General features: G+C 43.4%; 1 protein-coding gene across 1 annotated transcript in view; it reads right to left on the bottom strand.

Annotated features, from left to right (window-relative positions):
* Positions 1-27,974, bottom strand: part of ERICH1 (glutamate rich 1) — a 173,779-nt gene that overhangs the window by 29,198 nt on the left and 116,607 nt on the right. The window contains exons 2-3 of the mRNA XM_068161349.1: positions 2,886-3,263; positions 154-348 (exon numbers count right to left, since the gene is read on the bottom strand). Of these exons, the coding sequence (XP_068017450.1) occupies positions 182-348; positions 2,886-3,263 (545 nt within the window). The 3' untranslated portion in view covers positions 154-181. The remainder of the gene's footprint in view (positions 1-153; positions 349-2,885; positions 3,264-27,974) is intronic.

The raw sequence follows: 27,974 nt of genomic DNA, 5'->3' as shown, positions 1-27,974 counted from the left end.
TACTGCATTTTTTTGGGGAAAATTATGCTTCCAAATCTTGTATAAGCATAGATTTTCTACTATATAATTCTGTACAGCTTCCTAACAAAAAAATCCTGTGACAAATCTGAATTTTAATCCGTGCAAAAAAGAACATCACTGAATGGTACATACCAGGAGGCATCATGGCTTGTTCTTTGAATTATTTCAAAGCATCCTTCAGTCTGTCAATATCCTGTAGCAATACAAGAGATTTCAGCTGATGCAGAAGAGTCACATCTGAGGAAGAGACGGTGTGAGATTCAAGAGACTGTAAAAGTTGTTGGGCAGCTGCTGAATTTACAGCAGAATCTGTGCCTGCTGATTTATCTGGAAAAACAATTGGAAAACCATGTTAGAAATACTCAGTGAGCACAGAGAATTTTCCTAATTATACCTTTACCTTCTTTTCAACAACAGTATCTTCCTTTTCAATACAACTTACAATCAAGTATCAGGTACTAAAGGAACAGCTTGCTTCTCGCATTGTTTTATTAAATATAAAAGCAATGGTACGAGGGCAATGTATCAAATTCAGAAAGTAAAAAGGGCAATACGAGTCAGTGTCAGGAATGCAAGATGAATCTAAATTTTCAAGATTAACATAGGAAGAAGGTATGCTGAAGAAACTGTACCGTGGCCCAAGCACTGTGGTTTTGCTTCCTACATACTTTGTACTAGTACATAAAAATGCAGACACACAGAGAGACAGGGGACTACCACAAAGCACTTTTGGAAGCATTCAATTATCTTATGATTGTACTTTTGCATTTTTATTTAAAAAGCAGAAATTACAGGATGCAAGACAGCAGAGAAGGACACACATCGTTTCTACAGTACTACAGCTAAATTCACTCTTCCACTCCAGTAACAAAGTACTTTAACTAATTTTAATTCTTCTGTTTTATACTAGCAAGACATCAGAGAACAGATTTTAATCTCTCTGACCTAAGTACAAGAGTCATTAATCTGATATGACCATTTGAAAATGCTGCTAAAAGCAATGGCTTCCAATTTTATTCACAAACCCAAACCAATCCAAACCAAACCAACAAAACCCTTGAGAAAAGGCAAAGGTGTCAAAACTATCTATAACTGGGGATTTGCCTAACAAGGAAGTTAGTCACAGTGATTTTTGGATGTGACACCTTATCTGCAGACAAACTTTTTTTTACCTGAGAACTTCTCTCTGTGGATTCCAAGGTTTTCACTGGCTAGAGCATTCAACCTGCAGGTTTAAAAGCAGGGTCCATCTGCCTGTCAACCACTATTAAAAGCTGAACTGAACTCCCAGGAAAGCTGGAAGCTCATCACTTTTTCTTAAACTACAAGGTGTACGGCAACTGTAGGCAATTAACCAGATTTCTGTTCCGGGTCATTTATTAACAGCTGAACTCTTATACTGAATGTGCAATCCTGCAAAAGACGAGTTCCACCACAGCAAATGCCTGAGGGTTTTGGCTTACATACTTTAGTTACACACATGAAAATAGTAAAATTAATGGTTTCGGTGGTGGAAATACATCACCCATGAAGGCAGGATGGATTTCCAGTGCTAGGCCTAGTATGAAGACCTGACACAGCACAAAAATTTTAACAGTAAGCAAAGAAAATACTGTGTATAAATCCTGAGAAAAAGATTAACATGAAAGCCCTGATAAAATCTTAACAGGGTTTTTAAAGCAATTCTGTAACCTAAAGATGAATTTTATGGGACTAGGAGCTGACAGATCTGACTTAAAATGGAGTCACAGACATTAGAATAGAATAAACCAGGTTGGAAGAGACCTACAAGATCATCACGTCCAACCTATCACCCAACACCACCCAATCAACTAACCCATGTAACCAAGCACCCTGTCAAGTCTCCTCCTGAACACCTCCAGTGACGGCGACTCCACCACCTCCCCAGGCAGCCCATTCCAATGGGCAATCACTCTCTCCGTGTAAAACTTCCTCCTGACCTCCAGCCTGAACTTCCCCTGGCGCAGCCTGAGACTGTGTCCTCTTGTTCTGGTGCTGGCTGCCTGGGAGAAGAGACCAACCTCTGCCTGTTTACAACCCCCCTTCAGGTAGTTGTAGAGAGCAATAAGGTCACCCCTGAGTCTCCTCCTCTCCAGGCTAAGCATTGTTCTTCACAAAGACAGACAAGGCTTAGCACCATACAAGCAGCTGTTTTTGGAAGGCAATGGAAGAAACTTAGAGTAGGAATTCCCGATTTTAGTGGGCATTCAGTAGGCCATTAGATATAACATCCACACAGCCCTTTTTAAACTGTTGTGGAATGTGCACTGAACGCAAGTTCACATCCATTTTGCTCACAAGTGCTCTATGCCAATACATTTTCCCTGGTGCCAACAGTATCTTCCCCTGTCGTCTTGGATGCTGTCTGTCTAGATTTCCTTATGTATCACAAATCTCCTCCTGGGAAGGAGAACTTTCTGAAAAGTAGGTTGGTTCAAAGATAGCAAGCATGAAAGTAGTTTAGGATAGTAATTATTGCCCTCATTTGAAGCTCTCAGAAAACAAGCAATCCTTCTACATTTTTGCTTAAGACGGTGTCAGGATTTGGTCAATTTTAACAACTACAGTGACCCCAAACGCATTGGAGTGTTTTAAAAAAGAGAGAGGAATATGATGTGCATTTTCACACAGAAACAAAGAGGAGGAACACAGTTGTACTGATGTGGATCCTTGCATATTCATGTTCTCAACAGAAAATAGAACCAATACCAAGTACTTATACTGAGTTCAAAAGAGACACTTCTGTAGTATATGTGTCCCATTCTCCAGCAACACTAAATGCACATCTATTTTCCCCTATGCAGTGACACTCATGAAAAGAAAGGAGAAAGAGTGGTACATACTGTTAGCAAAATAAATTTGTTGTGTTGTCTGCAGGAAATCCAGTATGCTATCTGCCTTTTTATCTATGTCTTTTGAGCCTGCTGCTGCTTCTCTGTTGTTTTTGTCATGCTGATATGTAAAATCCACACTGGTAGTTTTTGTTATCAGGCCAGCTTCTCTCATTTTTTCTTTACGTCGCTTCTTTTTCATTTTCCTCCTTTCGTTTTTACTTATTTTGGGACTGTCTATCTGCTGCAACTGTAAATTATCTCGAACAAGACTCTCTTGCATTCCAGATTCTATTTGTTTTCCATGTAAATTCTTACAGTTTTGCAAGCTGCTCTTTTGTTTCTTCCTTTGAATGCGCTTTCTCTTGGTTTGTCCTTGATATTCCTCCTCTGCAGGTTCAAAAGAGACATGATAGTTGTAAATAGGAAGATCTGTTATAAGCATTTTAGAACTGCATACAATGAAATATTACTCCCTTCAAATAGTGGGATGTCTGAGTGGCTATAACCTTATTTTCATGCTTAGAATGTCTTTCAGCCAAAGACAACTTTTCTGAATGCATTAAGAAGACAAGTTCTTCTCCCTTCTGCTTTCAATAAAGACTGTATTCTCCTTCATGCTACACACATCCCATTTATTTTCTTAAGGCAGACAATATGGGTTTATACAAAGACCTTGGTGAAAACAATTGCCAGGGCAAAAATCAGTATGGGCAAGCATAAAGGGACAAAGGATGAGAGCTACCACAAGAGTACCACACCACCAGGTGGTAGATTTAACCAAGAATGCAAAAAGAATGCATGCAGTTGACAGTAAGAGACAATAATGCATATGATGACTTCCCTGCATGATAGTGCTGTGCTATAATAATACCAGGCATCTGTTTCTGATTCTTCTCCTTTCTTGCCCTTAAACATCCTCCTTTGGAATACCTCACTACTAGCTCAGCTTTAGACATCAACTTTATAGGGAAAGCATGCAAGGCATCAATGACCTTGGCAAGTTATCTCTGATATCTTTAACAGTCTGTCTTTATTCTGTCATTCCCTTGCTACATTGTAATTTCTTTACTAGCTAACTCTTCAAAAAGCACAAATGTCAAAGGAAAGAATTCCCTGTTGCTTGCTAAGACAGCTTTCATGCTTCCTTACTCAGATCTTCTCTCTGTATGCAAAGTCAGGGTTCTAAAATCATCTCTGACTCTGAACTGACTGCCTTTCCTACATACTTACTTCTGTTTAAGCCCCCCTGCCACCAGCAAGGGAAGACTGCCAGAATCCATCTTCCTTTTGACTTCACCGCTGCTCAAGTCCACATTCACGCCAATAATAGCTCCTTTCGAATTAACTGGAATTCCCTCTTTCATGGTCTAACAGAATCCTCACAAGTTGAAACATCATGAACTGTAGAATTTCAGTGTTCTTCTAACGTCTGGCTCTAGAAAGTTATGCCATTTAGTCTTTCTTCAAGCTCTACCAGCACAGTGCACAGCCCAGTGCTCTTATTTATCTGGCTTTATGCCATTTCCTTAGGATCAAAGAATCTTTGCTTGGCTAAAGTTGGTGAAAGGACAACACTTGTTTTTGGATGATCTGCATAGTCTCCTGAGCTGCTTTGGATGTTCTCAGCTTGACTCTTTCATCATTCCTCCCCCTACTAGTCTGCCTCTGTTTTCTCCATGGTTGCAGGCCTTCTCTTTCATTTCTGTTTCTTTTTCTGTCTTGAACTCTGTCAGCTCTGAGCCACTTTCCCTCTTAAAATATCACTACAAGACTTTTAGTTCTTTAGCTGACAGATGACTCACTGCAAAGCAAATTTCCCTACTTTCTATGAAGATGGTTGCATAAAAATAAAATTGCTGTATTGTAATTGAACACTGCAGCATGTTAATGACATCAAATGTCACCTCATATCTGTGGCAATGCCAGCGACAAGCAGTGTGAGCAATCTGGCAGTGCAGGCCTAGAGCCTGACATGGTGGTAGGCCATGCTCAGCATAAATGCAGAGCCAGCTAGCAGTGTCGCAAAACAGTGCTGTGCCTGCAGCATGTAACTAAAACAAGACACTGGTAGCTATAAACATGGACAGTTATCTTGGGACAACAGGACATGCATCTGCATCAACAACCTCGTTGTGTCATTAGTAGTTTCATAGTTTCATAGTTTCATTCAGGGTTGGAAGGGACCACAAGGATCATCTAGTTCCAACCCCCCTGCCATGGGCAGGGACACCCCACACTAGATCAGGCTGGACAGAGCCTCATCCAGCCTGCTCTTAAACACCCCCAGGGACGGGGCCTCGACCACCTCCCTGGACAACCCATTCCAGGGTTTCACCACTCTCATGGTGAAGAACCTCCTCCTCACATCTAGCCTGAATCTCCCCACCTCCAGCTTCATTCCATTCCCCCTAGTCCTATCACTACCTGATATCCTGAGAAGTCCTTCCCCAGCCTTCCTGTAGGCCCCCTTCAGATACTGGAAGGCGACAATTAGGTCTCCTCGGAGCCTTCTCTTCTGCAGACTGAACAGCCCCAACTCCCTCAGTCTGTCCTCATAGGAGAGGTGCTCCAGCCCTCTGATCATCCTCGTGGCCCTTCTCTGGACACGTTCCAGCACCTCCACATCCCTCTTGTAATAGGGGCTCCAGAACTGAACACAGTACTCCAGGTGGGGTCTCACCAGGGCTGAGTAGAGGGGGAGGATCACCTCCCTCGACCTGCTAGCCACACTTCTCCTGATGCAGCCCAGGATCTGATTGGCTTTGCGGGCTGCAAGTGCACACTGAGAGCTCATGTTGAGCTTTTTGTCCACCAGCACCCCCAAGTCTCTCTCCTCAGGGCTATCCTCCAGCCAGTCACTGCCCAGCCTGTATTTGTGCCTGGGATTGCCTCGACCCAGATGCAGGACCCTGCACTTGCTCTTATTGAACTTCATGAGGTTGGCCTGTGCCCACCTCTCCAGCCTGTCAAGGTCCCGCTGGATGGCCTCCCTTCCCTCCAGCGTGTCTGCTGCACCACACAGCTTGGTGTCATCAGCAAACTTGCTGAGGGTGCACTCAATGCCACTGTCCATGTCCCCCACAAAGATGTTGAATAAGACAGGTCCCAGGACTGATCCCTGAGGGACTCCACTTGTCACTGGCCTCCACTGGGACATGGAGCCATTGACAGCCACTCTTTGGGTGCGGCCATCAAGCCAGTTCCTTATCCATCTAGTGGTCCACCAATCAAACCCATGTGTCACCAGTTTGGAGACCAGGATGTGGTGTGGGACAGTGTCGAAGGCTTTGCTCAGGTCCAGGTAAACGACATCAGTTGCTCGCCCCTCGTCTATTAATTTTGTCACCTGCTCATAGAAGGCCACCAGGTTGGTCAGGCAGGACTTGCCCCTGGCAAAGCCATGCTGACTGTTCCCAATCACCTCTTCACTATTCTTTTGAGCGAGTAGTGACTCCAGGAGGATCTGTTCCATGATCTTTCCAGGCACAGAGGTGAGACTGACTGGCCTGTAGTTCCCTGGTTCCTCCTTCTTGCCCTTTTTGAAGATGGGGGCAATGTTTCCCCTTTTCCAGTCTGTGGGGACTTCACCAGACTGCCAGGACTTTTGAAATATAATAGAGAGGGGTTTAGCAACCTCATCTGCCAGTTCTCTCAGTACCCGTGGGTGTATCCCATAGGGTCCCATGGACTTGAACACTTTCAGGTTCTTCAGATGATCACGAACCTGATCTGCACTTACAATGGGCAGTTCTTCCTCCCCGTCCCTGGCTTTGACTTCCATAACATCAGGAGTGTGGCTAGAGGCCCTTGCAGTGAAGACTGAGGTAAAGAAGTTATTAAGTACCTCAGCCTTTTCCTCATCACATGTGACCATGTCACCATTTTCCTTTCTGAGGGGGCCCACACCTTCCCTAGTCTTCTTCTTCCCATTAATATACCTGTTGGATCAATAATCTGTAATAGTGCAATGTGTGGTCACTCAGAGGGTACCAATGGAGCTATGCCAACAGGGCACTCCAAGTTTATATAAGTTGTAGCAGTTACCTTGCTACGCACTTCTGCCTTTCCTGTCTCCTGTTCTTCTTTACTTTACTGTGCTATACTTGCACTACAGGCCTGCTCCATAGGCCTGCACCTCTGGAACAATAAAGGAACAATACTCGATCATATTGGTCAGCCGTATTGATTCCAATCTCCGTCGTCTACAACTGGCGCCCGAATAAACCTGAACTCGTGGACAAGGGATCCTCAGACTACAATACTGATCGACTCAGCGCAAAGAGGTACGTCCGAGCGATACGGAAAGCCGGTCAAACAGCACTGCCCCAGTGCTGAAAAAATTAGCAGCGCACGCTCAAAAAGGAAGTGAATCTCACCCTGGCCCAGTGAGCGACCGGGGACGGGCAAGGGGCAGCACTCCATGACACAGAAGAGGCTGTGCTAAACGCCCTCCACCTATCCTCTCCGTGAGAGGTATTACTGGCAATTCTGGGATCTTAAAAGGGCTATTAGCCTGTGCCCAGAGCCATCCCCACGGCAAATAAGCTTTTACTTCTGAAGCACGGGACCAAATTGCAGCCCAGCTGTGGGATGAGGTGCTAAATACTTAAAAAAGCAGCTTTTCACTATAGCACCGTGTGACGGATCGTCACAGACATTGCAATCGAAAAAAGCAGAGCAGTCTACTCCCGATTCAGCTGCTGAGGGGTTTGGTTCAAACCGAGACGAAAAAGGGAGACTTGGAAGGAACTCCCCGCCCTCCACCCCCCCCACACACACACCGTCTGCCGCTCCGTCAGCATCTTCCTCACAATTTCAATTGCCTGCTACTCCTTCTACACGAATCGCGGCTCTTTATTATAGTTTCATAGTTTCATAGTTTCATTCAGGCTTGGAAGGGACCACAAGGATCATCTAGTTCCAACCCCCCTGCCATGGGCAGGGACACCCCACACTAGATCAGGCTGGACAGAGCCTCATCCAGCCTGGTCTTAAACACCCCCAGGGACAGGGCCTCGACCACCTCCCTGGACAACACATTCCAGGCTTTCACCACTCTCATGGTGAAGAACCTCCTCCTCACATCTAGCCTGAATCTCCCCACCTCCAGCTTCATTCCATTCCCCCTCCTGTCCTGTCACTACCTGAGATCCTGAGAAGTCCTTCCCCAGCCTTCCTGTAGGCCCCCTTCAGATACTGGAGGGCCACAATTAGGTCACCTCGGAGCCTTCTCTTCTGCAGACTGAACAGCCCCAACTCCTTCAGTCTGTCCTCATAGGAGAGGTGCTCCAGCCCTCTGATCATCCTTGTGGCCCTTCTCTGGTGTGGCCGGTTGACGTTGCCCCCTTAAGAAAGGGAATATGGTGGACGGAAGTTGGTAAACGGAAGGAATAGTCTAAACTAATTTCATTGGTGAAGTGGGAGGAAGCACCTTCTGAGCTGGGACTATACTGGGTTTTTCCAGCACCCTATCTTCAGTCTTGCTTCCGCCTCTTCTTCGTGCAGCAGCTTTCTGTGCTGGGCTTTCTGCCAAGGCTCCGGCCTTCAAACTGACAAACTTGATAAGGCCTGTATTAACTGCTTCCAATTAACACAAACTGCTTCTAATTTTTTTTTCTCTTTCTATCCCATTCTGGGGAAAGGGGGGGAGAGAGGGGAGAGCGGAGGTGGGGGACCCCTCTGCCGAGGGGGGTCACTCTCATTTCTGTGTTGCTCTGTTGTATATCTTTGTATATATTGTAGATATTGTAAATTTGTAAATATTCCCCTGCATTCCCTACATTGCTTTGTAAATATAGCTCCACTGCTTTGCTAATTCAGCTTGTGAGGTTTTTTTCCTTTCCCTTCAATTTTTTTTCCCTTTTACCTTACAAGGGGGAAGGGAGGAGGCTTCTTGGCCTTACCCCTTCCAAACCCACCACATTTTTTTTATTGGCGTACCCAATGTGCGGCAGATAATTAGTTTAATTTATTATTTGATTGATTTAGTGTTTTCCAGCTGAATTAGCAAACATGAAGGTATTGTGGTTTGTGGAGCGATTATTCTTTTCAATTTTTGGGGCTCTGGTTTACAGATATTGTTTGGGTTTGATTTTGGATTACCTGGGTAAATATTTGGTGCGGACAATTTATATGTGGGTTATGTATAGAGTTAAATTATGGTATGGAAAATGTATTAATTTATTATGGCCAGTGAGATACAGGAATGTTACCTCCACCACTCTCCCAATTGAGATAAAGGGTTTTAGGATTCCGCCTGAGGAGACAGTAACTTTATGTGATGCTTGGGATCCAAAGGTGATTTATCTCATGTCTATAATTCTGCTGCTGGTGATAATTACCGTGTATCTCCTGATTTCTTTGCAGCGAGAGAGAAAGGTGTCCAGAGCTTGTTTTGTTATTAAAACTAGATCAAAAAGAAAACGCCGTGGCTCTCGATCAGTCCCAGAGTCATCTAGTGATGAGGACTGTGCAGAATCCGTGTCAGTTAAAAAGAAGGCTAAAAAGTTAATTGGTAAAGCAGCTCTAAATGACTTTGCTGATTCTGGCAAGCAGCCAAGGGCATCGGCTGGTATCAACATGGCGCCTACTCCTTCTCCCACTCCTTCTCCTTCTTCTTCTTCTCCATCGGCCATTAACGGAGCAACGTCACTTCCACCCACTCCCTCGGTGGGACCGGAAGTCACTGCCCCAGCAGCTGATTTATCTCAGGACCTGTCAGCTTCCATTAAGGTGGCTGTAAATTCAAACACAGCTCCAGTTAAGGTGGCTCCTTTAAAGACTAGAGCTGGAAAGGGCAAAGATGGAGAAGAAGAGGAGCTGGAGACTGATCCTGGTGAGGGGCCCTCTACTCTAAAAGATCCTGCTCAGGAGGAAGAGAAGGTTTGTTTTAAAGATCTAGCTAACCTAGTGAGATCAAAGCAGGATAGAGATGAAGTTAGGAAAGCAGCTGGCAAAGGTGGTTCTCAGCTTAAAGAGATCCTTAGGAGAATGACAGCAGGATTTTATGGGCAAAGAATTCAGGGAGATGAAGATCAAGATGATATTACAGACTGTTCTTCGCCCTGGGAGGAATTGCGAAATGTCCGTAAAGATTTCACCAGGGCAGATAAGGAGCCAGTTCTAGCTTGGCTTAGTAGGTGTTATGATACAGGTGCTTCAGCTCTAACAGTTGGAGACAAGTCAGCAGCTCAGTTAAAAACTCTCTCAAGGGACAATGGAATAGATAGACATCTAGGCGAAGCTCTCGGTAAGGTTAATCTGTGGATATGCCTTTTAATGGCGGTTGCCCTGAGATACCCTTCCCGAGATGATCTTCCATGGAATCCTAAACCCTGGACTACCATAGATGAGGGAATTAAGCACCTGAGAGAATTTGCTGTTAGAGAGCTACTCTATGGTGAACATGAAACTCTGAATCCTGATGACATTCCTGTGGGTATTGGTCTTGCTAAAAAGATCATCAAACTTGCTCCTTCTAATTATGCAAACATTCTGGCAAGCAGAATTGTGTCAAGAAGTTATGGTGGAGCTTCTCCTACGGTTGGCCAATTCAGTGATCAAATGAGACAATTGGAGGATAGCATGACATGTGGTTCTTTGGTTTCAGCCATTAAAACGATGTCTGGTGATATTCAGAATTGCATAAGAGAGTTAAAAGATTCCATATACCAATTGGCACAGAAGGATAATTTCAATTCTTCCTCCACGTGGGTACAAGTTTCATCTGTGAGGAATACACGTCCTCCAAGGAGGTCATTCCAAAACAGGTCATTCCAAAACAGGTCGTTCCAAAATAGACCACCAAGGCAATCACGTAGAACTATTTGGATAACTCTGCGTGATCAGTTTGGTGAGAACATGAACCGCTGGGATGGCCAACCAACTTCTAATCTTTTCAGGAGACTAAGGGAATTGCAAAGTGGCAGAACCCAAGGTAGCAATACCAGAAGGGTAGCTGTTACTTCCACAGTTCCCCAGAACGACTCTTATGGCTCCAACAGTGGCTCCAGTTATAACATGCAAAGTTATAACCCTGCAAACTATGTGCAATGCACATGTGCACATGTTCCCCATAACTAGGGGTGCCCTGCCTCCCGCCAGGGGGAGGAGAGGGATAACAGAGATAACAGAATCTATTGGGATGTGTACATCCAGTGGCCTGGCACTTCACAATTTCGGAAGTACAGGGCCTTGGTTGACACAGGAGCTCAGTGCACCATAATACCATCAAATTATCAGGGATCGGAGTCTATAACTATTCTGGGAGTCACTGGTGGATCTCAAGAGTTAAGTAAGGTAGAGGTTAATATAAGTTTAACTGGTAAACAATGGAGGAAGCATACAGTTGTGACCGGACCTGACGCACCTTGTATTTTGGGAATTGATTTTCTGAGAGAAGGGCATTTCAAAGACCCTAGAGGTTACAAATGGGCTTTTGGAGTAGCTTCTATAGAAATTGATGGACAAAAATTGAAGCTGTCTGCCAGACCTGAGCTTTCTGATGAATCTGCAGTTGTGGGACAACATAAGATACAGGACATTAAATTGCCGGTGGCTTCTCAGACTGTGCATCACAGACAATACAGAACCAACCGTGACTCTTTGTTGCCCATTCAGAATCTGATTCGTCAGTTGGAGAGTCAGAAAGTCGTCAGCAAAACTCATTCACCTTTCAACAGTCCAGTGTGGCCTGTGCGGAAGCAGAATGGAGACTGGCGTCTGACGGTAGACTTCCGAGCCCTAAACGAAGTGACACCACCTATGAGTGCAGCAGTACCAGACATGATGGAACTGCAGTATGAGCTGGAATCCAAAGAGGCCAAATGGTATGCTAGCATAGACATTGCTAATGCATTTTTCTCTATTCCCATAGCAGAGGAATGCAGGCCTCAGTTTGCTTTCACCTGGAGAGGAATCCAGTACACTTTCAACAGATTGCCAATGGGCTGGATCCACAGCTCAAGCATCTGTCATGCAGTGATCCACGATGCTCTGGAGAAAGGCGGTGCTCCAGAACACATCCAGTTCATCGATGATATCATCGTCTGGGGTAAAACTGCTGAGGAAGTCTTCGAGAAAGGTAACAAAATCATTGACATTCTTCTGAATGCAGGTTTTGCCATCAAGCGAGACAAGGTGAAAGGACCTACCACAGAGATTCAATTTCTGGGAGTGCGGTGGCAGGATGGACGCCGACACATTCCAGTGGATGTGGTAAATAGAGTCTCTACCATGGCAAGTCCCACAAACAAGCAAGAGACCCTACGTTTCTTGGGGATAGTGGGATTTTGGAGACTGCACATTCCTGGATACAGTCAGATTGTGAAAGCTCTGTATGATGTGACTCGAAAGAGAAACCATTTCCACTGGGGACCTGAACAGCAAGCAGCCTTTGACCAGATAAAGCAAGAGGAGATCCAAGCAATGGGTCTGGGACCTGTCCGAGATGGTCCAGACATTAAGAACATTTTGTACACGGCTGCAAGTGACAATGGTCCAACCTGGTGCTTGTGGCAAAAAGCTCCAGGTGAGACACGTGGACGGCCTCTTGGTTTCTGGAGTCGAGGTTACAGAGGTTCAGAGGCTAACTATACTCCAACAGAGAAAGAAATTTTAGCTGCCTATGAAGGAGTGAAAGCATCTTCTGAAGTGATTGGAACTGAATCACAACTTATTCTAACTCCCAGATTACCAGTTTTGAATTGGATGTTCAAAGGCAAAGGATCCACACCACATCATGCCACAGACTCAACCTGGTCTAAGTGGATGGCTCTGATAACACAGAGAGCTCGAATGGGAAATCTTGAAAGACCTGGTCTAGTGGAGGTGATCTCAAGTTGGCCTGAAGGTATCAACTGTGCTAAACCTCCAGAGGAGAAAGTAACTCGTGCTGAGGAAGCTCCTCCTTACAATGACCTTTCTGATGATGAAAAGAAATATGCTTTGTTCACAGACGGTTCCTCTCGTCTTGTTGGAAACAAGCGAAGGTGGAAGTCTGCAGTGTGGAGTCCAACACGCCGAGTTGCAGAAGCGAAAGAAGGAGAAGGAGAATCCAGTCAGTTCGCAGAGGTAAAAGCTGTCCAGCTAGCTCTCGACGTGGCTGAACGTGAGAGATGCCCAAAGCTTTAGCTCTACACCGACTCATGGATGGTAGCCAATGCTCTATGGGGTTGGCTAAAGAACTGGAAAAAGAGTGGTTGGCAGAGAAAAGGAAAACCCATTTGGGCAGCCAACCTGTGGCAGGACATTGCTGATCGAATCGAGAGAATTCCAGTGAAAGTGAGACACATCGATGCTCACATTCCTAAGAGCAAAGCTACTGAGGAACAGCAACACAACCATCAGGCAGATCTAGCTGCAAGAGTTTCTCAAGTAGACATGGACTCTAATCTTGATCTCGACTGGAAACACCGAGGTGAGATATTCTTAGCTCGGTGGGCTCACGATTCGTCAGGACATCAAGGCAGAGATGCAACATACCAATGGGCTCGTGACAGATCCATAGACATTTCCATGGATGCTATCACGCAAGTCATCCATGACTGTGACATTTGTGCTGCTATTAAGCAGGCAAAACGACTTAAGCCCTTGTGGTATGGTGACAGATGGTCCAAGTACAAGTATGGTGAAGCTTGGCAGATTGACTACATCACTCTACCACGTTCTCGTTCTGGTAAGCAATACGTGCTTACTATGGTAGAGGCAAACACTGGATGGTTGGAAACTTATCCAGTTCCACATGCAACTGCACGCAACACCATTCTCGGTCTGGAGAGACAAATCCTGTGGAGACACGGAACTCCAGAGAGGATTGAGTCAGACAACGGAACTCATTTCAAGAACAACCTTGTAAAGAACTGGGCAAAAGAGCACGGTATTGAGTGGATATTCCACATTCCCTACTATGCACCAGCTTCAGGGAAGATTGAACGCTACAACGGTTTGTTGAAGACCACTCTCAAAGCCATGGGGGGTGGATCTTTGAAAAACTGGGAAAAACATTTAGCACAAGCAACCTGGCTGGTAAATAGTAGAGGTTCAGTGAACCGAGCTGGACCTGCACATTCAGATTTGCTACGGAAAGTAGAAGGTGATAGAGTTCCTGTTGTTAGAGAAAAGAACCTGTTAGGTAAAACTGTTTGGGTATTTTCACCCTCAGGAGAGGTTAAGCCTGTCCGAGGGGTGGTTTCAGCTGAAGGTCCGGGTCACACTTATTGGGTAATGCAAGAGAATGGTGAAATTCAGTGTATTCCGCAAAGAAATTTAACTTTAGCTGAAAGAGGTTAATTTTGAACTGTTGTACAGCTACATCGCGTCCAAAGGAAGAATCAACGAGGAATCTACGGTGCACGAACCCTGAGATCCCTGAGAGCCCTGAGTCAACTAAGAGACCCTGAGAATCCCTGTTTCCCTTTTCTTTGCTTCGTCGGTGAAGAAATGAACTGTTTTCCATTTTTTTTTTCTCATTTTCTGATTTTCTTGGACTTTTGAATCATCTACATCTGAGCATAGCCGGAATGGACTATGAACTTTACTCACGAACTGTAAATATCGTTGTGGATTGGATGGACAGTATGAACAGCCAATGAAATTGTTTAGAAGGGGTGGACTGTGGCCGGTTGACGTTGCCCCCTTAAGAAAGGGAATATGGTGGACGGAAGTTGGTAAACGGAAGGAATAGTCTAAACTAATTTCATTGGTGAAGTGGGAGGAAGCACCTTCTGAGCTGGGACTATACTGGGTTTTTCCAGCACCCTATCTTCAGTCTTGCTTCCGCCTCTTCTTCGTGCAGCAGCTTTCTGTGCTGGGCTTTCTGCCAAGGCTCCGGCCTTCAAACTGACAAACTTGATAAGGCCTGTATTAACTGCTTCCAATTAACACAAACTGCTTCTAATTTTTTTTTCTCTTTCTATCCCATTCTGGGGAAAGGGGGGGAGAGAGGGGAGAGCGGAGGTGGGGGACCCCTCTGCCGAGGGGGGTCACTCTCATTTCTGTGTTGCTCTGTTGTATATCTTTGTATATATTGTAGATATTGTAAATTTGTAAATATTCCCCTGCATTCCCTACATTGCTTTGTAAATATAGCTCCACTGCTTTGCTAATTCAGCTTGTGAGTTTTTTTTCCTTTCCCTTCAATTTTTTTTCCCTTTTACCTTACAAGGGGGAAGGGAGGAGGCTTCTTGGCCTTACCCCTTCCAAACCCACCACATCTGGACACGTTCCAGCACCTCCACATCCCTCTTGTAATAGGGGCTCCAGAACTGGACACAGTACTCCAGGTGGGGTCTCACCAGGGCTGAGTAGAGGGGGAGGATCACCTCCCTCGACCTGCTAGCCACACTTCTCCTTATGCAGCCCAGGATCTGATTGGCTTTGCGGGCTGCAAGTGCACATTGAGAGCTCATGTTGAGCTTTTTGTCCACCAGCACCCCCAAGTCTCTCTCCTCAGGGCTACTTTCCAGCCAGTCACTGCCCAGCCTGTATTTGTGCCTGGGATTGCCTCGACCCGGATGCAGGACCCTGCACTTGCTCTTATTGAACTTCATGAGGTTGGCTTGTGCCCACCTCTCCAGCCTGTCAAGGTCCCTCTGGATGGCCTCCCTTCCCTCCAGCGTGTCTGCTGCACCACACAGCTTGGTGTCATCAGCAAACTTGCTGAGGGTGCACTCAATGCCACTGTCCATGACACCCACAAAGATGTTGAACAAGACAGGTCCCAGGACTGATCCCTGAGGGACTCCGCTTGTCACTGGCCTCCACTGGGACATGGAGCCATTGACAGCCACTCTTTGGGTGCGGCCATCAAGCCAGTTCCTTATCCATCTAGTGGTCCACCCATCAAACCCATGTGTCACCAGTTTGGAGACCAGGATGTGGTGCGGGACAGTGTCGAAGGCTTTGCTCAGGTCCGGGTAAACGACATCAGTTGCTCGCCCCTCATCTATTAATTTTGTCACCTGCTCATAGAAGGCCACCAGGTTGGTCAGGCAGGATTTGCCCTTGGCAAAGCCATGCTGACTGTTCCAAATCACCTCTTCACTATTCTTTTGAGCGAGTAGTGACTCCAGGAGGATCTGCTCCATGATCTTTCCAGGCACAGAGGTGAGACTGACTGGCCTGTAGTTCCCTGGTTCCTCCTTCTTGCCCTTTTTGAAGATGGGGGCAATGTTCCCCCTTTTCCAGTCTGTGGAGACTTCACCAGATTGCCATGACTTTTGAAATATAATAGAGAGGGGTTTAGCAACCTCATCTGCCAGTTCTCTCAGTACCCGTGGGTGTATCCTGTCGGGTCCCATGGACTTGAACACTTTCAGGTTCTTCAGGTGATCACGAACCTGATCTGCACTTACAATGGGCAGTTCTTCCTCCCCGTCCCTGGCTTTGACTTCCATAACATCAGGAGTGTGGCTAGAGGCCCTTGCAGTGAAGACTGAGGTAAAGAAGTTATTAAGTACCTCAGCCTTTTCCTCATCACTTGTGACCATGTCACCATTTTCCTTTCTGAGGGGCTCCTAGTGGCCCCTTCCCCCCAGTGGTTTCAGCTGCGCTACACCCCCCCCCGCCTCCTACATTCCAGACATTATCAGCAGAGTATAGCCTCGGACAGAGACTCCAATTGATTCCCGATGGGGCGATCGGGAGGTGGGAGGGACAGGGAACTGTCCCGCTGCACTGGTGGATAGGTATTGTGAGAAATGTAGTCACAGATGGAGAAGGTTAACAATGACTAACCTCTGAACTGACTAATGTTCTTTAACAGAAGCTAGACGAGCTATAGCTACCTATGGGCTACAGTCAGGATACACAACTGCTGTAACCAATCAGTTGTTTCCAACACATTTGTTAATCCCTTTTGACACAGGTATGTCAGCAAATGGTGTTTATTACGAGGTCTGAGAGCGATCATGGAGGAGATGGGTGCCTTACAACCTGGCCTCCCAACTCCCAGTCCCCGCAAATTGGGACCTGATTATTATTGATTTGAAGTATTGGTTTCTTTACAATTTGTTCACACCCGGAGGACTTAAAGTCTGCATCTACTGAGTCATCGATTAAGGCAGACTCCACCCACCGATATCAATGGGTAGCCTCAAGACATGCTTGAATTCTCTGGCACTCTCTTCCCACTTAAATAGACTCATTGTGACATAGACTTGTGACATCTATAAGTCTATGGATGATATTCTGATTGCAACAAAAAAGTTACACCCTAAGACAGTGCTGTCTGAGTTTCAGGCCCCGTCAGCAAGGAGACTTTGAAAGTCACACCACCTTAGACCTTGCAATTCCTCAATTAACTGGCAATTCACTTGCAAATGCCTCGGAAGCCACGCCCCGGCAGCCAGCAGACTCTACGAGGTGTCACCATTAACCATCTCGTTGGGGCGAGATCTTTGCCAGATCTTATCAGCAAATGCAGCTTCCTGAGAAGGCTTTGCAATTACGTCAGGATTTAGTGATCAAAGGGTGGTCCACAATCCAGGACAATAACTCTGATCCTGTGTTTCTTATTACTGAGCAGGGTCTAACAGGGACACTTGGTTCCTTTGTCAATACGATCCCTTACATACGGCATTCAATACTAATTCAGACCTGACTCACGATATGAAGGTAGAAATGCTGGATATTTTGGCATTTGACAATGCTAATGAAGAAACTAAACAGGTTCTCAGCATTTTATCAACAGGTGCCACGGTCTCATGACTGCAGGACCACAACGAATGAAGGCATCGACAAGCAGCAATGTATATAGCCACAGCCATAGAAGCAGTCTTGAAATCATCATGCTTCTGTGCAACCTAGGTACCTTAAATCAAAGTGTCTGACTGTTGGACAAACTTGAAAGTGTCACAGATCTAATCATTTTACACGAGATCGTCGCAAAAGCTGCTTCCGCAGTGCAAGTACACCCCACGACGACACCAAACCAGGGTGCTTGGACCGCGCCCCCCCCTTCCCCTCACCCCCTCACCCCCCATCCCCTCTGGCAGCGCACAGCGGACCTGACAACAGCCGCATATCACCTTTTGAATCCACAAAGCGTTGTGGAGCTCAACTGGCATGGTCCTTTGGGTCACAGACCCTATGCTCTGTTAATTGGCAGATTGTCTACCTTTAGACAGGGCATTCTTATAATTCCTGGTTCAATACATTCTGATTATGACTGGGCTATGAAAATTATGCTCTATACCATTGCCTCTCCTGTTAGCACTCTTGTTGGGACAGAAATTGCTCAGCTAATACCATCTGAGTCCCGAGTGCCTAAAACTTCTAACAGGATCCAAGGGCAAGAAAGCTTGGGTTCCTCCGATATGCCTAATACCTTATTAGCCCTAGAAATCCAAAAGGGAAAACTGGAACAGATTGTATCTGTCAGACACCCTTGTGGACAAATTATACAATTTTCAATTATTGTGGATCCTGGAGACGATGTCATCATTATACCTAGTCATAAATGGAATGGTCACTAGCCATTGCTCATGGCAAATGTTGAAGTCATGTGTTTAAAAGGTATCCAAACAACCTGGGTTAGCAAAGAGCCAGTGCAATTAGCTTTTAACTACAGCAAATCAATCACCGTACATGCTAACCCTTCCAGTTGCTCTATTGGGCTGATATGCCTTAAGTCAGCTAAGAGCAAAACTTGCTACCGTTCCTTCTTTGTAGTGGCTACTAATCAGCAACCAACCCTCAAATTAAAATGGAAAACATATAATCCAGTATGGGTGGAACAATGGTCGTTCAGACACGATAGGCTGCAAGTCGTTAAGACCCTAATACAGAAACAATAGCAACTAGGTCACACCTTGCTAGCCACCCACCCCTACCCCCACCCCCAGAAAAGGGAGGATCTTCTAGTACAACTCTTGCCAACCAAAGCTCTGCTCTGATTTAAAGCTACAGTGCTAATGTTTTCATTTCTGATTGCAATGTCCTTAAGAGATTTGTTATTTAGAGTGAGTTCTGCTAAGTTTTCCTGGTAAGCATAATGAATGGTAAGCATTTGGTATTTACAGATACCTAGTACATAGGAATTGTAGTAAGGTGTAAGTACTTAGTAATGAGTTCACATTGTAAGATTTCTTTTGGTTCGAACCTTCTTAGTTGTGTGCCATGGCATTTCAAAGGAGCTCCATGTAATATAGTTAAGACTTGTAGTAAATAGGTATTCATTTTAAAAAGTATTCCTTAGCTAAGGTAATGTCTTTATAGTTCCTTCTTAGACATAGACTAGAAAAAATACAAAACATGCACAAAAAAAAAAAGGTAAACAAAAAGGTAACATGTGCAAAGAAAAAATGTAAACATAGAAATATATAACAAAAGCACAAAAACTCTGGATACAAAACAGAGTACTAAATAACAGAACAGTAATAAAAAAGAAGAGCAACAATAAAAATAAAATATTAAAACCAAATATGATACACTGAAAAATCATAATGATTACTAAGACAGAATAGCTATTAACAAAAAAAACATAAGAATTGTTAGCAAAAAATAAAAATAAGGATTATCAAGACTACTAGATTAAAACAAACAAATTATACAAAGAAAAACCAAGAAAATGAAAAATTATAATAAAAAAGAATTAATAGAAAAGAAGGTTAAGAAAAATATAATAAAAAAGGAAAAAAATAAAAATTAAAATAGAAAATATATTAAATAAAACAAACATGCAAAATAAAAAATAAATTCAATAAAGAATATAAGATCAAAAAAAAAAAGATTAAACACTAGATAAAAAGAAAAAATAGAAATTACAAAAATAAAAGAAATTGAAAGAAAAAATTGATTAGAATAACAAATTAAAATGCAGATTAAAAAATCACAATAACAAAATAAAAATTATAATAGAGAAGGTAAAAAAAAAATTAAAAATGACAAAAAGTAAGTTAAAAATAATAAAAATTTAAAGAACAAAGAAAATTAAAATACAAAATAACAAAAATTAATTGGACAAAAAACAATAATATAAAATTATATCAAAATTATATTAAAATAACAAAACAAAAAAGTTAACAAAAAATAATTTAAAAGTGCAAATAAAAAAAATAATAAAATGCAATGAAGAAAAAAACACATTATAACAGTATAGAAATAATTTAAAAATAAAAATAAAAATTGAAGATTAAACAAAAGAACTAGATTAAAAGTCAAAATATGAAACATACCAAAATAATAAATTCAGACTAGAAAACAATAACTAAAAATGAAATAAAATAACAAAAAGAAACAAAATAAATAATAGATACATTCAACATAAAGCGTGAAACAACTCAAGTTAGAATTAAGAAAAAACTATAAAAATAATTTACAAAAAATCAAATTGAAATGAAAATAAATTTAAAAATTAAGTAAAAACAATTGCAAACATGTAAAAAATAATTAAAAAATATTAACTTAGAAATAAAATATATATACATATAATTAAATCAAACAAAAATTAAATAGATTTATTGAAAGTAGACTTCAAAATGTTAAAGAAATGAAGCAAAAAATTAATTAAAAATTTAAAAATAGCTCACATTAAGAACAAACAAAAACACTCAAAATTAGTTACAAAATATGTGGAATCATAGACTCATGGAATGAGTCAGGGTTGGAGAGGACCACAAGGATCATTTAGTTCCAGCCACTGCCATGGGCGGGGACATCTCACACTGGATCGGGCAGGCTACAGCCTCGTCCAGCCTGGTCTTGAACACTTCCAGGCATGGGGCCTCGGCCACCTCCCTGGGCAGCCCATTCCAGGGCTTCACCACTTTCACGGTGAAGAGTTTCTTCCTCACATCCAGCCTGAATCTTCCCATCCCAGCCTTGTTCCATTCTCCCTAGTCCCGTCATTTCCTGACATGCTAGGATGTCCCTCCTCAGCATTCTTGTAGGCTCTCTGCAGATACTGGATGGCCACAATCAGGTCACCTCGAGCCTTCTTTTCTGCTAACTGCAATCATCGCAATAAACAACAGCGGAAGAATCAAGACCATGAGGACACAGCATTTCCCATGCAGTCGAACATCGATCACAATAACTGCTATGATAATCTGGGATCAAACAGCATCACTCCGAAGAATGTACCACAGCATCATGTGAATTAGGACTGAATATTGTGGTTGCTTGATAACTTTGTATTCTCTCTTGTTAATGAAGTGTGCCTCTGAATGTAGACATCCTAGAGGATGCAGTTTCATCTTTACATTTACATCTGGGTCGAGGCAATCCCAGGCACAAATACAGGCTGGGCAGTAACTGGCTGGAAAGCAGCCCTGAGGAGAGAGACTTGGGGGTGCTGGTGGACAAGAAGCTCAACATGAGCTCTCAGTGTGCACTTGCAGCCCGCAAAGCCAATCAGATCCTGGGCTGCATCAGGAGAAGTGTGGCTAGCAGGTCGAGGGAGGTGATCCTCCCCCTCTACTCAGCCCTGGTGAGACCCCACCTGGAGTACTGTGTCCAGTTCTGGAGCCCCTATTACAAGAGGGATGTGGAGGTGCTGGAGCGTGTCCAGAGAAGGGCCACAAGGATGATCAGAGGGCTGGAGCACCTCTCCTATGAGGGCAGACTGAAGGAGTTGGGGCTGTTCAGTCTGCAGAAGAGAAGGCTCCGAGGTGACCTAATTGTCGCCTTCCAGTATCTGAAGGGGGCCTACAGGAAGGCTGGGGAAGGACTTCTCAGGATCTCAGGTAGTGATAGGACTAGGGGGAATGGAATGAAGCTGGAGGTGGGGAGATTCAGGCTAGATGTGAGGAGGAGGTTCTTCACCATGAGAGTGGTGAAACCCTGGAATGGGTTGTCCAGGAAGGTGGTCGAGGCCCCGTCCCTGGAGGTGTTTAAGACCAGGCTGGATGAGGCTCTGGCCGGCCTGATCTAGTGTGGGGTGTCCCTGCCCATGGCAGGGGGGTTGGAACTAGATGATCCTTGTGGTCCCTTCCAACCCTGAATGATACTATGATAGTATGATACTATGATTTTGCTTAGTAGAGATTATTAACAAAAAAAAAAAAAAAAAAAAGGGGGGAAAAGAGAGAATACCCCATAGCAAAAAATTAGCTCATGGCAACCCTAGAAATGCTGTAACCCTAGAAACATCAACTTTGCAATGTGCTGTAACCCTCTCACTGCAAGACAGCACGAAGACGGCACAACTGTCATGAAAATGACAATCAGCAAACCTGCTTAGCACTGACCTCAACGACAGTCACAATAAACCAAGATGTCAACAGAAAGCATCTAACTTATAACTGAGTGTCGTGACTGCTTAATTGTTGTGTGAACATTAAGAGATCAGAATTACTAGGATGAGCAAAACCACATTATTCTGTGTAATTTTATATTGGTCAATGCAATGAAGCTCTTTTTGCTCTTGCTGCTTGCCTGCAAGTTTTCTGTCTGTGAAGCTAGAGCCTGGCCAGATCTACCTTTACAGATTAAAGAAATCGTGCTACCATTAAACAATTCATAATTTTTGACCATCCTAGAGAAAATAAAGATGCAACATAATCCTAAAACAGATTGCAAGAGACAGTGCTAAGGATTGCATTTGTGCCTCAATCTCTGTGTGCAATTCGTTCAGGCATAATCAAGTCTTCCCTGTCAATAAGAGGAGTGAAATGTAAAGATCGGAACTATTAAGATCTAAGTTCTTCTTTACAATGTTTGTTATCTTTGACCATGTATTATGCCAACTCTGTAGAGCATTGTAACTAGTTCGACTTAAGCTTTGTGCCTTGTATGGGTTACATCAGTCTGTTAGACATGCTGCACTATAGAACTCTTGCTTTTGCTATACACCTTAGCTTTACCTTGCTTGCTTCTGTGTTTGCAGTAGCATCTTGTATGGGATGAGAACAACTCCCATGACCAGATTGCTCACAAAACCAAAAAGGGGCAATGCCAGCGACGAGAAGTGTGAGCAATCTGGCAGTGCAGGCCTAGAGCCTGACATGGTGGTAGGCCATGCTCAGCATAAATGCAGAACCAGCTAGCAGTGTAGCAAAACAGTGCTGTGCCTGCAGCATGTAACTAAAACAAGACACTGGTAGCTATAAACATGGACAGTTATCTTGGGACAACAGGACATGCACCTGCATCAACAACCTCGTTGTGTCGTTAGTAGTTGGACCAATAATCTGTAATAGTGCAATGTGTGGTCACTCATAGGGTACCAATGGAGCTATGCCAACAGGGCACTCCGAGTTTATATAAGTTGTAGCAGTTGCCTTGCTACGCACTTCTGCCTTTCCTGCCTCCTGTTCTTCTTCACTTTACTGTGCTATACTTGCACTACAGGCCTGCTCCATAGGCCTGCACCTCAGGCCTGCACCATCGGCCTGCACTACTGGAACAATAAAGGAACAATACTCGATCATATTGGTCAGCCGTATTTATTCCTATCTCCGTCGTCTACACATACCCACAGTCTGGAGTGTTTTGCACGTATGGTATTTGAACTAAATATCTTTATACAGGACTTGGACATATGGGATGTGGGAAAAATAATATCTGTGTCATCCTGTAAGAATAAAATATGAGAGCTGAAGGCAGATATGAATGGTGAAAGATGCTATAAATGCAACATCAATGTTTCACCTTACAATCTAATTTGGATTTTCAAGGAGTATTTGTGTTATAAAAGGTGAATTTAATTGTAAACACAGACAATTTTACACAATATTTTTACACAAAATTTCTCATCCCCCTGTTAACCTGAACCATTCTGGTTGCTCATAAAGCTAGGCTAAACTGAGCTCTCAGCAAAGTGGCCCAATGTGCTCTTTAAGTATCCAAGAATCATTAAAACTGAAACTATGGCAATTGTGCAGTTAAGCATTCTCAATTGGTTTGAAACCACTTAAAAAAAACGGTGCAGAAGGCAGAATTTGGCTTAAGACAACTGAAGTTTTGAGTCAAATACAAGTTTTCTTATCCTTGGTAGTTCAGTACAGCAGAAGCTCTGAACAGACCAGGGTGAAGCTGTTAAAAGGCGGAATGAGTGTAGTCTTCCCACACATATGTCAGTAAGATAAGCACCTGACTGAAAAGAAATTGGAGCTATGCTGAGTTTTCTTCAATACAAAAACCAAATAAAGCACAAGATTTTACCTAGTTCTCTTCAACTGGCAGTCCTTATTCTTTACTCCATATTTTAATATCTCTTTAGTATCCGGTATTCCATTTGTGTGTGCTACTAGTGATTCAAAACCAGGATAAGACAAAACTAGATGTCAAAAAATGCAAAGCAACACACACGAAAGGGATTAATTTGAACAATTCACTGCTAGGGCCAGAGGGAACTGCTAGCATCTCAGGAAAAAAAATCATAACAAAATCCAGACCTGTGCATCAGTACAGAAAGCTCAATGAAAACATTTGCTCAGTGGGTATCAGCAATCAAACCAGCAAACACCTTGTTTGCATACATTAGAAAGATGTAAAATACCAGGAACACTATTCCAAAGCTATAGTACAAATCTGTTTTCCTCTTCAAGCTTGTAATGCTATGTTTCCTAGCATAAACCTAGCACAGTAAGACTGGCAGACAACAGGAGCTACAAAATAAAGAAAATCCAAAAAGATATGTATTATATAACTTGAAAGTAAGAGCAATAAAAGGGACTCTGTTTCTCCCTCCTCATGCAAGAACAAGGTGAAATCTAATGAATCTAAGCAGTTTCACAAGCAAATAGAAGAAAGTAATTATTTATTTTACAAAGGATACTTAGCTTATTGAATTCACATGAGTGGCACACATGGGAGTCAAGAGCTTAATGGCATTCAAGAACTGGTTGTTTATACAGTGAGCAAGGCTATCTGATTATAACAGCTATGCTGAAATACAAATAAGAGTTGTAGAAGAAATATAAACCCTAATGTGTAGGTGACAGCCTGCACAATACTCTTACCAAATGAATTGTTCAGTGGGATTCACCTTCTCAAAACACTTAGTGAGTGCATCCTTACACCTGTGCTGCCTCTGATGTGGTTTGGCTCTGGCCTGGAGGCCAGATACCCACCAAGCCGCTCTATCACTCCCCCTCTTAAGTGAACAGGGGAAGAAGGGAAAGAAAATATAACAGAAGCCGGGGAATAAGATAGGAGCAATTTAATAACACTAATAAGCAAACAGCAAATAGACTGCACGGAAGCAAAGAAAGCAGAGAGAGAGATGTTAGTCTCTACTTCCCATCAGCAGGATGGTGGTCGGTCTCGGGAAGCAGGGCTCTCTAAGCTTGGTGGTTCCTTGGGAGGATAAACGCCATGGACGAATCCCCAAACTTTCTTCTTTCACGTCCTTCTTATACCTGAGCTGACGTCATATGGTATGGAATACCTCTTTGGCCAGTTTGAGTCAGCTGGCTCAGTTGTGTCCCCTCCCAAGATCCTGCCCACCCCTCAATGTACTTCTGGGGCAGGGAAATGTTGAAAGGACACAGCTCAGATACCAGATTCAGCCGTAGCCAAAACACTGCTGTGTTATCAACTACTGCTGCAAAAAAAACCCAAAAAACCCACAGCCCTAGAACGATGCTGTGAGGAGAATTAACTCCACCTCAGTTCAACCCAATACACTCTGATGATGAAAGACATGCTAGCATCTTCAGAAAGCAAGCTACCTCATCTGAAACCAGATGCATGAGAATGCTGCCTGAAGGTCTTACTGTCTCTCTTTCTCCCCTTCCATTAACTACAAAGGAAATACAGACAATGTAGTTAGACTAGATGCTTGCAACAACAGAGAATTAGTCTCTTCTACCAAAATTAACTGTGTGGAGTAAGATGCTTCTTAATATGAGTCTGCTCATCAGGATGATTTTTACTAATTAATAAAATTCACTGCTTGATTTAAAACAAACAAGAAAGACCCCATTTTGACTGATTCTTTACATGTCAACTCAGTAGAGAGGCTTGATAAAATTTCAGTAGATATGAATTCTGTTCAGATAATTTATCCTACTGACTGAAGAGGTTTGTTGCATTGAAGCAGCACAATTGCCACAAACGCAGGGAATGTATACAGCAAAAGCAATCCTAGGAAAGTGTTGAACAGCTGACAGGAATATCAACTTTTGGACCACACTAACTAGAGCCACAACAGCTTGTCCTAATTCCACAAGATCTGTCTCCTTCTGTTCCATAATGGTCTGTCACCTCTCTCCCTCTTAAGACCCATCTCTGCTCTGCAAGTAGTTTATCACAGGATCCAATTATCCAGAAACCTGGGTAGTTTGCACATGGTGCCCTCTCAGATTGACCCAAGTGGCTGACAGACTGAATGCCTGTATACCTTTCCAAACTACCATTATAATTCCATAAGCATTTCTTTCGGCCTTAATAATAGCACCCTCCTCAGGAAGTGTTCAGAGTTGAAAACAATTGTTTTCTTTGGTTTAAGGTTTTCATACTGAATGATTTTTAGTCTATGTTACTTTCCTGACATCATTCACCATGCAGATTCACAGCCACTCTAGCCTGACTGACAGAATAATATGGAAGTGGGAATGAGTAGTCTGAAAAGTGAGCACCAAAAGAAAAGATCATAGAATTCTTTTGGTTGGAAAAGACCTTTAAGATCATCAAGTCCAGCCGTTATAAGGTAAGCACAATATATACATTTGGGGGGGTACAGGGGGGGAACCCTCCTCTGTCCGGAGGAGGAAGTTTTATTCTGTATTACTTTCTTTGCTGTGTATTTCTGTATATATTGTAAATACTGTATATATTGTGTATATATAGATTTGCATTTCATCTGCTTGTAAATATAGCATATCCTTTGCTTCTCCGACTGAGCTAGCTGTGGTTTCTTTGTGGGGGAGGGAGAACTGAACCTTCTCTCACCACCACATTTCACTTTGGTGCCCAATGTGGGGCGCCAAAAAAAACCTGTGACCGTTTGAGGCTGTCCCCTTAAGAAAGGGAATATTGTAGTCAGATGTTTGTAAACGAAAAGACGGATCTAAACTAATTTCATTGGTAGATTGGGAGGAAGCACCTTCTGAACTGGGAGTGCAGCAGAGTATCCTGGGCATTCCTGCACTTTTCTAGTCAGTCTGTCTTCCCCCTCCTTCGGTGGTAGCAGCTTGCTGCTCCTGGGCTTTCGGCCAAGGCTTGACCTTGAAACTGATAAGCTACAAGGCCTGTATTAACTGCTTTCCAATTAACACATAACTGCTTCTAACTTTTTTCTCTTTTCTCTCTTTCTAACCCTCTCTGGGGAAAGGGGGAGAGAAGGGGGAGCAGAGGTGGGGAACCCCCTCAGCAGAGGGGGGGGAACTCTCATTTCTGTGCTACTTTATTGTATATTTTTGTATATATTGTAAATATTGTAAAATTCTGTACATAAACCTGCATTCCCTAAACTGCTTTGTAAATATACAGCACCCACTGCTTTGCTAATTCAGCTGTGAGTTTTTTTTTCCTTTCACTTTCCGGGGGGAGGAGAAGGCACCGGCCTTTCCCTTCCAACCCTACGACACCCCCTGTACCCCCTCTCTCCCCCTACCTCCCTTTTTTCCAAAATGGGCTAGAGAGAGAGAAAAGGTAATTAATAAGGATGAAATTTTGTTAGGATTCAAAAGCGCATGCAGGGATTAGTTTTCGTATCTTGAGGTCAGCTCCGGCTAGTTGCTCAGAAGCAGACAGGCTGGAAAGGCAGAACAGACTGGAACAGAGACAGACTCAAACTGAACTAAAACTTAAAGTTGCATTCTACCAGTCTACCAATGAAATTAATTTAGAATATCTGAATATTTTCAAAATATTCAGCCAGAGTGTTCCAGCAAATGTCCCTTTCTTAAAGGCACAGCCTAAAACGGTCACAGGTGTCTGCAAATCTGAAGTTCCACAGAATGTCAAATTGAAGTTTGGTTTTTAGTATCTGAGAATAAGCTGATGATAGCAGGCATTCTTAAGAATCAAATCCCTAAATATTATTAGAAAAAACCCTTTGGAACAGCATATTAAAAAAAAGAAAAGATGAAGCAGGCTGAGGAAAATATATAGTCAAAGAACATCTTCTGAGCTTTAGAAATCTCCTCTATAATGTGCTCATCATGACTCAAGTACACAGCTGGCTCTTGTGCTCAAGGACCAAGTCCCAGA

The sequence above is a fragment of the Melanerpes formicivorus genome, unplaced genomic scaffold (assembly GCF_026170545.1).
Source record: "Melanerpes formicivorus ecotype bairdi unplaced genomic scaffold, bMelFor1.0.p_v2 SCAF_57, whole genome shotgun sequence".
Lineage (NCBI taxonomy): Eukaryota > Metazoa > Chordata > Aves > Piciformes > Picidae > Melanerpes > Melanerpes formicivorus.
Note: the sequence above shows the minus strand (reverse complement) of the source record. Positions and strands in the feature narration are given on the sequence as shown.